Source organism: Schistocerca cancellata, chromosome 8, assembly GCF_023864275.1.
Source record: "Schistocerca cancellata isolate TAMUIC-IGC-003103 chromosome 8, iqSchCanc2.1, whole genome shotgun sequence".
NCBI lineage: Eukaryota > Metazoa > Arthropoda > Insecta > Orthoptera > Acrididae > Schistocerca > Schistocerca cancellata.
The window spans coordinates 280,789,158-280,802,218 of NC_064633.1; the positions used below are offsets into that span (position 1 = coordinate 280,789,158).

At 41.3% G+C, this 13,061-nt stretch overlaps 2 protein-coding genes across 2 annotated transcripts in view; one reads left to right on the forward strand and one right to left on the reverse strand.

The window, feature by feature from the left end:
• Window positions 1-12,214, reverse strand: part of LOC126095736 (proteasome subunit alpha type-1) — a 34,655-nt gene extending 22,441 nt beyond the window's left edge. Inside the window, exons 1-2 of the mRNA XM_049910504.1 lie at window positions 12,062-12,214; window positions 698-948 (exon numbers count right to left, since the gene is read on the reverse strand). Of these exons, the coding sequence (XP_049766461.1) occupies window positions 698-948; window positions 12,062-12,067 (257 nt within the window). The 5' untranslated portion in view covers window positions 12,068-12,214. The remainder of the gene's footprint in view (window positions 1-697; window positions 949-12,061) is intronic.
• Window positions 12,215-12,429: 215 nt separating this feature from the next.
• The window catches only part of LOC126095734 (uncharacterized), a 99,368-nt gene continuing 98,736 nt past the window's right edge, over window positions 12,430-13,061 (forward strand). Inside the window, exon 1 of the mRNA XM_049910502.1 lies at window positions 12,430-12,744. Within this exon, the coding sequence (XP_049766459.1) occupies window positions 12,684-12,744 (61 nt within the window). The 5' untranslated portion in view covers window positions 12,430-12,683. The remainder of the gene's footprint in view (window positions 12,745-13,061) is intronic.

Consider the following 13,061-nt stretch of genomic DNA (forward strand, 5'->3'; position numbering starts at 1 on the left):
TGCAGCTTTAGGTGGCACAAATATTTCATCCAAAAATTTCAAATGGTAATCATGTTGAATGTATTTGACAAAAATAACTAAAATATCACTATCAAAATTTCTGAATGTAATTCCCGTTTTTTTTCATTTAAAATACTCAAAGGAAATTCCACACCTGTTTAGTGCTCATGGTTACATTTTCAACAGGATGTAACTGACTTGCTTATTTAAAAGTGAGAAACAGGATCGTTGGGCAAGACAAATTTCATCTCACCAAAGAGCATTGAGTCCCCTGGGGTGGGGGGCGCGAGTGGCAAAAGATTCCCAAATGGTTCCCCATACCAATCTCCGGGAGCGGGCTTCTAATGCAGAGGTAACCATGATGAAATTATTAAACAGAGAATGAAAAGATGATGATCTACAAGTCAGACTGTGGAATGTTGGAAGTTTCAATCTGAAGCTCGGGTGCAAATGCCTACATAAATATACATTGTGAGGATTGGACAAAAGTTTCATTAGTCTCCAATGAAGGAAAATCTGAAGAGGGTTTTGATCTAAATGTGGAAATAAACACATTTCTACTTACCATAAAGTGACAATCTGTGACTGAATTTTCCCACTCAACATCTCTTAAAACACAAATAATTATCTGGTAATGTATTGAAAAATTCCAAACTCAGTAAACTTTTTTTAAAATTTTTTCTTTTTTGCTTCATACCTGAGAATTCTAGCATCTGCTGTCAAACCAGCTATCGAAATGCCAACATGAGAATCTATTGGAATAATCTTTTTCTGATGAGCAGAGAGTTCAGATGACGCTCGTTTCAGAGCAATAAGAACAGCGTGTGTTCTATTTTTTAATCCTACTGTAGCTGAGCCCAGTTTCACGGCTTCCATAGCATATTCCACTTGATGTAAACGACCTTGAGGACTCCAGACAGTGACATCACTGTCGTATTGGTTTCTGAACTGTAAACAGAATTATTACTATTATGCTTATGCTAGACAAATCACAATACAGAGAGATGTTAGATGAGTGTGGAAACAAAACTTTTCGGTGTGTGTGTGTGTGTGTGTGTGTGTGTGTGTGTGTGTGTGTGGGCGCGCGCGCACACACACACACACACACACACACACACACACACACACACACACACACACATAAATGGGGAAACTGGGGGTCAACAGGTTAGAAAACACAAGTTCTGAGAGGTGATAAACACAAACAAGTGAACTGAATAGGGGGAAAAAGAGAAAGTAAAAAAAGTAGATAAAATAATGTCCAAACAATGAAGATACTATACAAGATATTTTAGTTTCTCAGATTTTAATGGTTTACTGTAACACTATTTATTCAAACTATAAAATCTAAATCAAAGGATGGATTATATTGGATAAAAAGCTAAAGTACAGCAGGAACAGTGTATCAATACTTACATTTAAGACAGAAAGTACTGAAATTAGAATGTAGTAAGCGTCAGTTAAAAAGTTTACAAAATGCACTTACCTAATGACTTGTTGGAAATAAAAATGAACCATTTCCTACCTTACAGCACAAGATCTTCATGAAATGTAAAACGAAATATTACTGCTTTCTGACTCGGCATCAATGGGAGTTACTACAAACAGCAACACTTAATCACAAACATACAAAAACACTGCTTGGCATTAACTTGAAACACAACTGTTAAGACCAGTGAAAGATGGCAGCAAAGGGATCTGTGAAAACTGCTCAAAAATGTACTTTGTCATGTGCTTACAAATGCACACCAAGAACTGTGATATTTTACAAATACATCTCCAATTTTGATAATTTCACCCAAATTATAGTAGAAAAAGTGGTTTTTTGAAATTTCCATCAATATAATGCCCTACGAAGGACATTTCTCAAACAATAAAATAATTTTTAATGGTTAAAATTATAGAAGGATAGTAACTTATTAGGTTGATGACTAAGTTTACAGGATTTTTGTTTTGCATTTTGGTATCCTGATTACTATGGCTTTATTTATCAAGCGTAATTTTTTATTTGTAGTTCACTATTGCTACCCAAGTTTAGGATTGTGCTTTTGTCATTTTGAGATACTGAGTGGAGCTATGGATGCTAGAAAATGGAATGCCAAGTGGAGAAATCTAAACATTTTCAACATATTATTCTGTTTGAGTTCAACAGAGGGATGGCAGCACTGGAGGCAGCCAGAAACATTTGTGCCATATATGACGATAATGCCACTGGACAGAGCATGACAAAAAAAGGTTTTCTTATTTTAAGCAGAATCGTTTTGACATTAGCGACTCTCCGCATTCAGGATCACCTATGGGGTTTGACAAAGATCATTTCAACCCATTAATCCAAAATGATACAAATCACTGTACTCGAGAACTGGAAAATGTGATGAACTGTCATCATTTGACCATAATGTGACATCTACATGCAAAGAGGAAGGTTCAAAAATTGGGTGGATGGGTATTGCAAGCTCCAAGCCGAAATCACAAAAATCAGTGGGTTGCCACATGTGCATCTCTGCGCACTTGCCATCAATTGGCTCATGAACAACACCAACCATTCCTATTCTGTATTTTCACTGGTGATGAGAAATGGTGTCTTTATGCTAATGTCAGGTAAAGGAAAGTGTGTTTGAGCCCATATAAACCAGCAAATCCCTTTAGAAACACACACACACACACACACACACACACACACACACACAGACAGACAGACAGACAGAGAGATGGATCTGGTGGAACAGCAATGGTGTGGTGTACTACAAATTGCTTCCCCGAAGTGTAACCATCACTGCTGACATTTATTGTCAACAACTGAGACATCTTGCAGATGCAGTCCAAGAACAATGACCAGGAAGACTGTGAAGTCATGTTACTCCACAATAATGGCCACCAGTGTTCTGCTAGACTGATAATAAACACTATACAGGAGTTGGGTTGGGAAGTCATTACGCACCCGCCTTATTCACATGATCTTGTGCGCCCAGATATTTCACTCTCAAACAATGTTCAAGGAACTTCCTTTCTAGATGAAAATTCATTCCGAACATGACTTGATGAGTTCTTCGCCTCAAAACCAAGTGATTTCTACAGTAGCTGAATCAAAAAGTTACCCCAGCGATAGCAGACTGTTGTAAATAGAGAAGGAGAATATATTATTTATGACTTAAGTCTCTTATGTGTAAGCATTGTGTTTATTAAACTTAAGGAAAAACACTACGAACTTGCGTAGTGTAACACAATACATTCTGACACCACAATTTTTAGTACTGCTTTTCCATCTCCCCCCACCCCCTCCTCATACCCCAATCTTCATACTGCTACTAACAGCTTTACCCTGTCCTCACCACATCCCAGCAGACTCCCACAATAAGCACTACATCTTCCCCACTGCTAATCTTATATCCCTCCCCCTCCCCACCCACGCTGCCTCCTTATCCCCACCACCCACGGCAGATTGCTTCTCCCACCAGGCAGAGTTGCAGTCCATAGTGGCAGGTGATGGTGATCATGTATGAGTTATGCCTGTGTGAATGTGTGTGTGTGTGTGTGTGTGTGTGTGTGTGTTTTCTACTTCAGAAGAAAGCTTAAATGTATAGCAAGTCTTTCCGTAGTGCCCACCTGAGACACTCAGCTTCTTTTCTAAACAGTGAGTTGTATTTCATCCACTACACACTCCTCCTTCAGGGAAGGATAAACTTAGTATCTGGAGATTTGTAGAGGATGGTTAAAGAGGGGGAGGTAGAGTGATCATAGCCTATCCTAATTAAAATACTACCATCTTGGCAGAAGCATTGTCTGTCAAAAAATGTGCATAACAAGAGGGAGGTCCTATTAGAAAGCCTTCCCAGACCCTTAAACACCTCAATACCAATTGAAAAGGCTGCAGTAAGGAAGGAACAACATTAGAACAGTTTCTTGTGCACTTTCAAGTGGTTAACAAACATGCTTCCAGTATTAAGTTCCGTTCTTGCAACCCTGCTCTTTTAACTAATACTTTATTCTGTATTCATGCACTATACTTTGCTTAAGATGCCTACTATCTTGGACATCTACTTCGTTAGAAGCTTGTGACTTGTACCCTTTTAATCCGGAAAGAATTTCAGAACAAGTATTTCAAATTTCTGGCATGGTTGCAACTGATGAGGCAGGCAGGAATGATGCGAGGTAAGCTCAAGAGCAGAGGATGTGCTCTGGGCTGTTCTCAGACAAGACAGACAACGGCACACTTGAAGCAGAGATTGAGAATGACCCGATGCCAAGAACTTCCTTTGAAGACATTACCCCTGTGCCTATCTTGTATCCATTATCATCTAAGTGCAGAAAGAAAACAGCTGAATTTCTCACAGAACACAGTCAAACTGAATAGGCAAGAGCTTGGTCACTAAAAATTAAGTCTATAAGCAAAAACTCCACTGCACGGCAATCCAGCATTAGCTAACCAGGCAGGTCACAAAATTACAGAGATTACTGTGCTCAGTGTGACATGAACTACTATGATAAAAATGGACAACAGGTAGACTGGATTCAGTGTGTCATGTGCAAAAAGTGAATGCATAACACCTGTACAGAAGAAGAAAATGTGTGCAATGTTGTTGTTGTTGTGGTCTTCAGTCCTGAGACTGGTTTGATGCAGCTCTCCATGCTACTCTATCCTGTGCAAGCTTCTTCATCTCCCAGTATCTACTGCAACCTACATCCTTCTGGATCTGCTTAGTGTATTCATCTCTTGGTCTCCCTCTACGATTTTTACCCTCCACACTGCCCTCCAATGCTAAATTTGTGATCCCTTGATGCCTCAAAACATGTCCTACCAACCGATCCCTTCTTCTAGTCAAGTTGTGCCACAAACTTCTCTTCTCCCCAATCCTATTCAATACCTCCTCATTAGTTACGTGATCTACCCACCTTATCTTCAGCATTCTTCTGTAGCACCACATTTCGAAAGCTTCTATTCTCTTCTTGTCCAAACTAGTTATCGTCCATGTTTCACTTCCATACATGGCTACACTCCATACAAATACTTTCAGAAACGACTTCCTGACACTTAAATCTATACTCGATGTTAACAAATTCCTCTTCTTGAGAAACGCTTTCCTTGCCATTGCCAGTCTACATTTTATATCCTCTCTACTTCGACCATCATCGGTTATTTTACACCCTAAATAGCAAAACTCCTTTACTACTTTAAGTGTCTCATTTCCTAATCTAATTCCCTCAGCATCACCCGACTTAATTTGACTACATTCCATTATCCTCGTTTTGCTTTTGTTGATGTTCATCTTATATCCTCCTTTCAAGACACTATCCATTCCATTCAACTGCTCTTCCAAGTCCTTTGCTGTCTCTGACAGAATAACAATGTCATCGGCGAACCTCAAAGTTTTTACTTCTTCTCCATGAATTTTAACACCTACTCCGAATTTTTCTTTTGTTTCCTTTACTGCTTGCTCAATATACAGATTGAATAACATCGGGGAGAGGCTACAACCCTGTCTTACTCCTTTCCCAACCACTGCTTCCCTTTCATGCCCCTCGACTCTTATAACTGCCATCTGGTTTCTGTACAAACTGTAAATAGCGTTTCGCTCCCTGTATTTTACCCCTGCCACCTTCAGAATTTGAAAGAGAGTATTCCAGTTAACATTGTCAAAAGCTTTCTCTAAGTCTACAAATGCTAGAAACGTAGGTTTGCCTTTTCTTAATCTTTCTTCTAAGATAAGTCGTAAGGTCAGTATTGCCTCACGTGTTCCAACATTTCTACGAAATCCAAACTGATCTTCCCCGAGGTCGGCTTCTACCAGTTTTTCCATTCGTCTGTAAAGAATTCGCGTTAGTATTTTGCAGCTGTGACTTATTAAACTGATAGTTCGGTAATTTTCACATCTGTCAACGCCTGCTTTCTTTGGGATTGGAATTATTATATTCTTCTTGAAGTCTGAGGGTATTTCGCCTGTCTCATACATCGTGCTCACCAGATGGTAGAGTTTTGTCATGACTGGCTCTCCCGAGGCCATCAGTAGTTCAAATGGAATGTTGTCTACTCCCGGGGCCTTGTTTCGACTCAGGTCTTTCAGTGCTCTGTCAAACTCTTCACGCAGTATCTTATCTCCCATTTCGTCTTCATCTACATCCTCTTCCATTTCCATAATATTGTCCTCAAGTACATCGCCCTTGTATAAACCCTCTATATACTCCTTCCACCTTTCTGCCTTCCCTTCTTTGCTTAGAACTGGGTTGCCATCTGAGCTCTTGATATTCATACAAGTGGTTCTCTTCTCTCCAAAGGTCTCTTTAATTTTCCTGTAGGCAGTATCTATCTTACCCCTAGTGAGACAAGCCTCTACATCCTTACATTTGTCCTCTAGCCATCCCTGCTTAGCCATTTTGCACTTCCTGTCGATATCATTTTTGAGACGTCTGTATTCCTGTGTGCAATAATTGCATAAAAAATCTCTGATTTGATGTGGAAGCAATCATGTTATTTGCTAGTTTCCCAAATCTGTTTACAAGTTTATTTCATGTTTTCACCTTTGTAATCTATTAAATTTGCTTTCCAAATTATGTATATTTAGCTACACTGCATCATAAAACCACAAAACTAACACTGGAGTCTGCTTTTGATATAACCTCCATCTCACCCCAATGATAGGGGTGAGGTGCCTGAACTACACTATTCACAAAAAAATTTCAAAACGCATATAATTCCTAATCATAGCATAATATCAGCTGGCCTGTACACAGAAAAAGCTCCTAAGTGAATACCGACTGCTCCTCTCCTAGATGTTCTTCCATCTCCTAGTGAGGACAGGTTTTACTTTTACCTGCAAATCTGCATCGAGGATCATCAAAGTGAATGGTGAGCAGGAAAACCCTTCTCTAACCAGTTGGCCAATGACTTGACCCAGAGAAAGACAGCTGAGCAGGTACAGGTCAGAGGGGTCATGATGAATAGTAAATACCACAGCGTGACAAGAGTAATATCAATCAACAACCTGAAGACTGCTCATTGGGTTTTTACTGTCACCTGAGGTATGACTGACCACCTCTTTTCAAACAATGGGAAATCCACAATGGACTGTAACAATATTATGAGAAGGAAAGTTGCTACTCACCATATAGCAGAGATGCTGCTCTCTCTCTCTCTCTCTCTCTCACTCACTCACTCACTCACTCACTCACTCACACACACACACACACACACACACACACACACACACACACACAAATGACTGCAGCCTCTGGCAGCTGCTGTGTCTTCAGCTGTCAAGAGGCTGCAGTCATGTGATGTAGAATTCTACACTCATCAGTCTGTAGCTCTGGTGGAGGCAGCTTGCCAATCACATCACAGAATGGGGTGGCATGTTCTTTTGGAACAAATATAGTTTTATTGAGTCAGCAGAGTGAATCCCCACTACTTCAACCCCTTCTTCCTTTGGTGCAACTTTTTGAATAGTACAAACATACTGAAAACAATACGAGAGAAAGAAAGTTGCTATTCACCATATAGCCGAGAAGCTGAGCCGCGATAGGCGCAATAAATCATAGCTTTCGGCCATTAAGGCCTTTGTCAGCAGTACACACACACACACACACACACACACACACACACACAAGCGAAACTTGCACACACGTGTGCTGTCTCAGAGAACTGAAACTACACTGCGAGCAGCAGCACCAGTGCATTATGGGAGTGGCGACTGGGTGGGGGTAAGGAAGAGGCTGGGGCGAGGAGGGGGAGGGATAGTATGGTGGGACTGGCGGACAGTGAAGTGTTGCAGTTCAGATGGAGGATAGGAGAGAAGATGCGGAGGGGAGAGGGGATAAGGAGCGGAAAGGAGAGAACTAAAAATAAAAGGCTGGGTGTGGTGGTGAAATGACGGCTGTGTAGTGATGGAATGAGAACAGGGAGGGGGCTGGATGAGTGAGGACAGTGACTAACGAAGGTTGAGGTCAGGAGGGTTACGGGAATGTAGGATGTATTGCAGGGAAAGTTCCTAACCGCACAATTCAGAAAAGCTGGTGTTGGTGGGAAGGATCCATTTGGCACAGGCTGTGAAGCTATCATTGGGATGATGGATATCATGTTTGGCAGCGTGTTCAGCAACAGAGTGGTCCACTTGTTTTTTGGCCACAGTTTGTCGGTGGCCGTTCATGCGGACAGACAGCTTGTTGGTTGTCATGCACACAGATTGTAGCACATCACATCATCACTGGTTTCACAAGTAGCCCTGCCTTTGATGGAATAGGTGATGTTAGTGACCGGACTGGAGTGGGTGGTGGTAGGAGGATGTATGGGACAGGTCTTGCATCTAGGTCTATTACAGGGGTGTGAGCCATGAGGTAAGGGATTGGGAGAAGGGGCTGTGTAAGGATGGACAAGTATATTGTGTAGGTTTGGTGGACAGCAGAATACCATGGTAGGAGTGGTGGGAAGGATAGTGGGTAGGACATTTCTCATTTCAGGGCATCACGAGAGGTGATCGAAATCCTGACGGAGAATGTAATTCAGTTGCTCCAGTCCCAGATGGTACTGAGTTACGAGGGGAATGCTCCTCTGTGGTCGGACTGTGGGACTTTGGGAGGTGGTGGGAGACTGGAAAGATAAGGAACGGGAGATTTGTTTTTGTACAAGGATGGGAGGATAATTACGGTCAGTGAAGGCTTCAGTGAGACCCTCTGTATACTTAGAGAGGGACTGCTCGTCACTGCAGGTGCAACAACCACGGGTGGCTAGGCTATACGGAAGGGACCTCTTGGTATGAAACGGATGGCAGCTGTTGAAGTGGAGGTATTGCTGGTGGTTACTAGGTTTCATATGGACGGAGGTACTGATGTAGCCATCTCTGAGGCAGAGGTCAACATCTAGGAAGGTGGCTTGTTGGGTTGAGTAGGACCAGGTGAAGCAAACGGGGGAGAAGTTGTTGAGGTTCTGGAGGAATGTGAATAAGGTGTCCTCACCTTCAATCCAGATAGCAAAGATGTCATCAATGAATCTGAACCACGTGAGGGGTTCAGGATTCTGGATTTTTAGGAAGTATTCCTCTAGATGGCCCATGAATAGCAGGTCAGCAACTGGAAGCAGTTAATTCCATAAATTATCTGGGAGTACGCATTAGGAGTGATTTAAAATGGAATGATCATATAAAGTTGATCGTCGGTAAAGCAGATGCCAGACAGATTCATTGGAAGAATACTAAGGAAATGCAATCCGAAAACAAAGGAAGTAGGTTACAGTACGCTTGATCACCCACTGTTTGAATACTGCTCACCAGTGTGGGATCCGTACCAGATAGGGTTGATAGAAGAGATAGAGAAGATCCAATGGAGAGCAGCGCACTTCGTTACAGGATCATTTAGTAATCACGAAAGCGTTACGGAGATGATAGATAAACTCCACTGGAAGACTCTGCAGGAGAGGCGCTCAGTAGCTCGGTATGGGCTTTTGTTAAAGTTTCGAGAACATACCTTCACCGAAGAGTCAAGCAGTATATTGCTCCCTCCTACGTGTATCTCGCGAAGAGAGCATTAGGATAAAATCAGAGAGATTAGAGCCCACACAGAAGCATACCGACAATCCTTCTTTCCACGAACAATACGCGACTGGAATAGAAGGGAGAACCGATAGAGGTACTCAGGGTACCCTCCGTCACACACCGTCAGGTGGCTTGCGGAGTATAGATGTAGATGTAGAATAGGTTAGCATAGGATGGTGCCATGAGGGTGCCCATAGCCGTACCGTGGATTTGTTTGTAGGTAATGCCTTCAAAGGAGAAGTAATTGTGGGTGAGGATATAGTTGGTCCTGGAGACTAGGAAGGAGGTTGTTGGTTTGGAATCCATAGGGCGTCTGGAAAGGTAGTGTTTGATAGCAGTAACGCCATGGGCATTAGGAATGTTAGTGTACAGGGAGGTGGCATCAATAGTGACGAGCAGGACACCAGGTGGTAAAGGGAGAGGAACTGCGGAGAGTCAGTCGAGAAAATGGTTGGTATCTTTTATATAGGAGGATAGGTTCCGGGTAATAGGTTGAAGCTGTTGGTCTACGAGAACAGAGATTCTCTCAGTGGGGGCACAGTAACCAGCCACAATATTATGTAATGAGTGCAACAAGAACCTTTTCACCTACAACTTCAAGTGAGGGCATGTACTGTAGATGTAACATACAGTTAACCTAAAATGCACACACAGACACAAAACAAGTAGGAGTGAGGGTGGGGGAGGGAGGGGAGGATGGTACACGTTGTTTACAAAAATAACCACTCCTATAGCTCTCCCTTGTGGCAGTTTTCCTGAACTAGCAGTCTGTGTTCCCCACATGTATCCTGAAGCCATTAATGTCCCTCTGTAGTATGGGGACCATCCCAGTGGCATATTTTCTCTTTTCCTTTCCTGTTGTTCTGTGTGTTGGAAAGGATGCAGTGGAGGATGCAGCATTTATTTCAGGGACTTGGCAGTTCATTCAGGCAGACATAAAAATCCTTGCCATCTTAAGAATGGCCATTGTCTAATCCATCAGATATGACTGAGGTTGCATCATCTCATGGTTTGTCTCAGATCTTTCTGACCTATTATTTTTTCATTCCCTGCTTGGATTTTGGAGGTAGGTATGCCTTAACAGAAACATTTTATGCTTCTCTTTTGCTGCCTTTGGTGATGGTGTATTAGTCTTCTCATCAATATGTTCTGCTATCACCACTGTCTCTGACATCTGCATACTACTTGGTTTCACCAGTGGCACAGTTTTACAGGTATATTTATAAATGCGGGTTGTCACACACTGATCAGATATCAATGTCACGTGCCAACACTAGCTTTGGTACAGGCTGCTTCAATGAAGCGAATGACTTCAGAAAAAAATTATGACTCTGTGGCCTTAAATGTCTTCATTGCCTCAGAGTATGAAATGCATTTCTAACTTCTGGACTTTTTCTGTGAATATTGGACCTTCTCTGCTCCAAATGGGATTTTTAGGGAGCAATTAACACACATGGATGGCAAAATTCATTGAGTGCTTGAATATTTAACAGCTGAACTGGAACTTCCTCACATAGCCTGCCCTTCGAAACTCCTGGCAGTGTGAATCAAGTGCGAAAGTGTTCTATTTTGTGGGATACCAAGATATCTAGGAATCCAAGGAGTGATAAAATAGGCACAGTAAAGCAGCATGTAAGGAGTCCACACTGACAATGTGCTTCCCCACTGCTCAAAATCACTTCATAATAGAATATTGCCTCACTACATAGGTGGAATAATGATCTAAAACTCATTATACTAATAAGCCATGCTTTTGAAATAAGCTGTCGCTCAAAAGGAATTAAATCTCTTAATAAATATTAAGTGTGGAGTAATGCATGGCTACTGGCTTCAATATGACAACTCTGCAGGCTGCTGAGTTTATGATACAAAAATTTCAGGGAGCTGCTAACTGGACACATGCCAACAAGCTTACAATGAAATGACTTATGGCGGTATATTTCTACAAAGGAGAAAGAGTGAACTCAAGTACGTGACAGTTCATTTTATGTGATATGCAACACAAAAACGATTTGTCGTTTCGTCTGTATTATTTACATAGGACCCTCTGTTACAAAGCTTTAAGCAAATTCATTTCTAAATTATTTAGCAAAGACTCTGATAACGTATGTAGCTGCAAGCCTGATAACACAGGTTACATATTTCAGGATTCTTCAGCGTCTCAGCAGTCTTTCCCTTTCAACTTCGTTGTAAAACTCAATTTTTTTGTACACCCAAAAACATCTCCCCATTATGTGTGTACGTTTCGTTCCTACGTTTATGATAATTTTCACCGGTGAAGACAAACATTGTCGGTTTTACTTGCTGAACTACGATGAGTTTGTCCTGGATTTCACCTCAATGCAATACATAAGTAGTTCAATATCTAGTACTCCTTGGCAATGACTTTCCGAGATCCAGTCTTCAAATTGTCACAGTCATTCTAATCTGCTACATACGACAATAAAAACGATGTGCAGTTTCAACTCTTACATTAAGTACGAAAGAAATAAATCTTCATTGATGACTACACCAGATTGTTACTCAAAATATATACCTACCATCATCGCTAGACCGTTTTTCTTAACCCCACAGTACACGAAAACAAATCACTCAACGCATCCAGCAGCACACTGCAAGACCAACGATGACTCCAAAAAACGAATACTATCCAAAGATTCTAGAGGCTAAAAGCTGTGGGTGCACCACGGTGTACTTTGTCAAGGTTTTTATTGTGCTTCCTGGTATCACTGATGTGTGTCTATCTACATATTTGCATAACGAAAATGTCTGTGGATGCGATTTGTTATAAAGTAATACTACTATTGGAGCCATAGCCTACTGTGTGAAGTCGATTGAAGTGGGGTCCATGGTGAGATCACTGCTATCAAAATTTGCCTAATAACTTTGGCTGGGTGTCAATAAAGCAAAGATTGCACATTGTGTTAGTAGTTCGTATTTGTATACACTAGGCACTGTGCAGAAATGTTTTGACTTGGTTGAGAAAATACGCACATAGGTTCTTCAACACAAATAACTAGCTTAGCAAGGCGTATCTCGTTGAAGCGTCAGAATCATAGCTACCAGTTGTAAATTACGACAGTGTTTTGAGGATTGCTCATTGGAAATAAATCGCATAACGTTTTTAGACAAGCTAATAGCCTATTTGTTATTTTAGGCAAGATGTGGAACTTGAGAAATTTGACCCCACCACCAAATTTCACCTACAAATGCCCAGCTATAGGTAAGAATAAGCCATAAATAAAATCGTTTTGGCATTTGCCAAACATAATTTGTATACACAAAGAATATCACGACAATTTTCCTACTTAGAGTCGTTTAAGCCCATGAAATGAAAATTTCGACAGTATGTCAATGCGCTAAACGACCGTTTTACTTTCAGAGTTACTTTTCTGCAAACAATAATCTTGTTAATTATCCGTGATATTGTTCGATTACAGAGTTCCAGTGTTATATGTACAAAACCGATGCCATAGTGCGATGTCAGCTACTTACAGAATGCCCGATTGAAATGACGTTTTTTTTTGGGGGGGGGGGGGG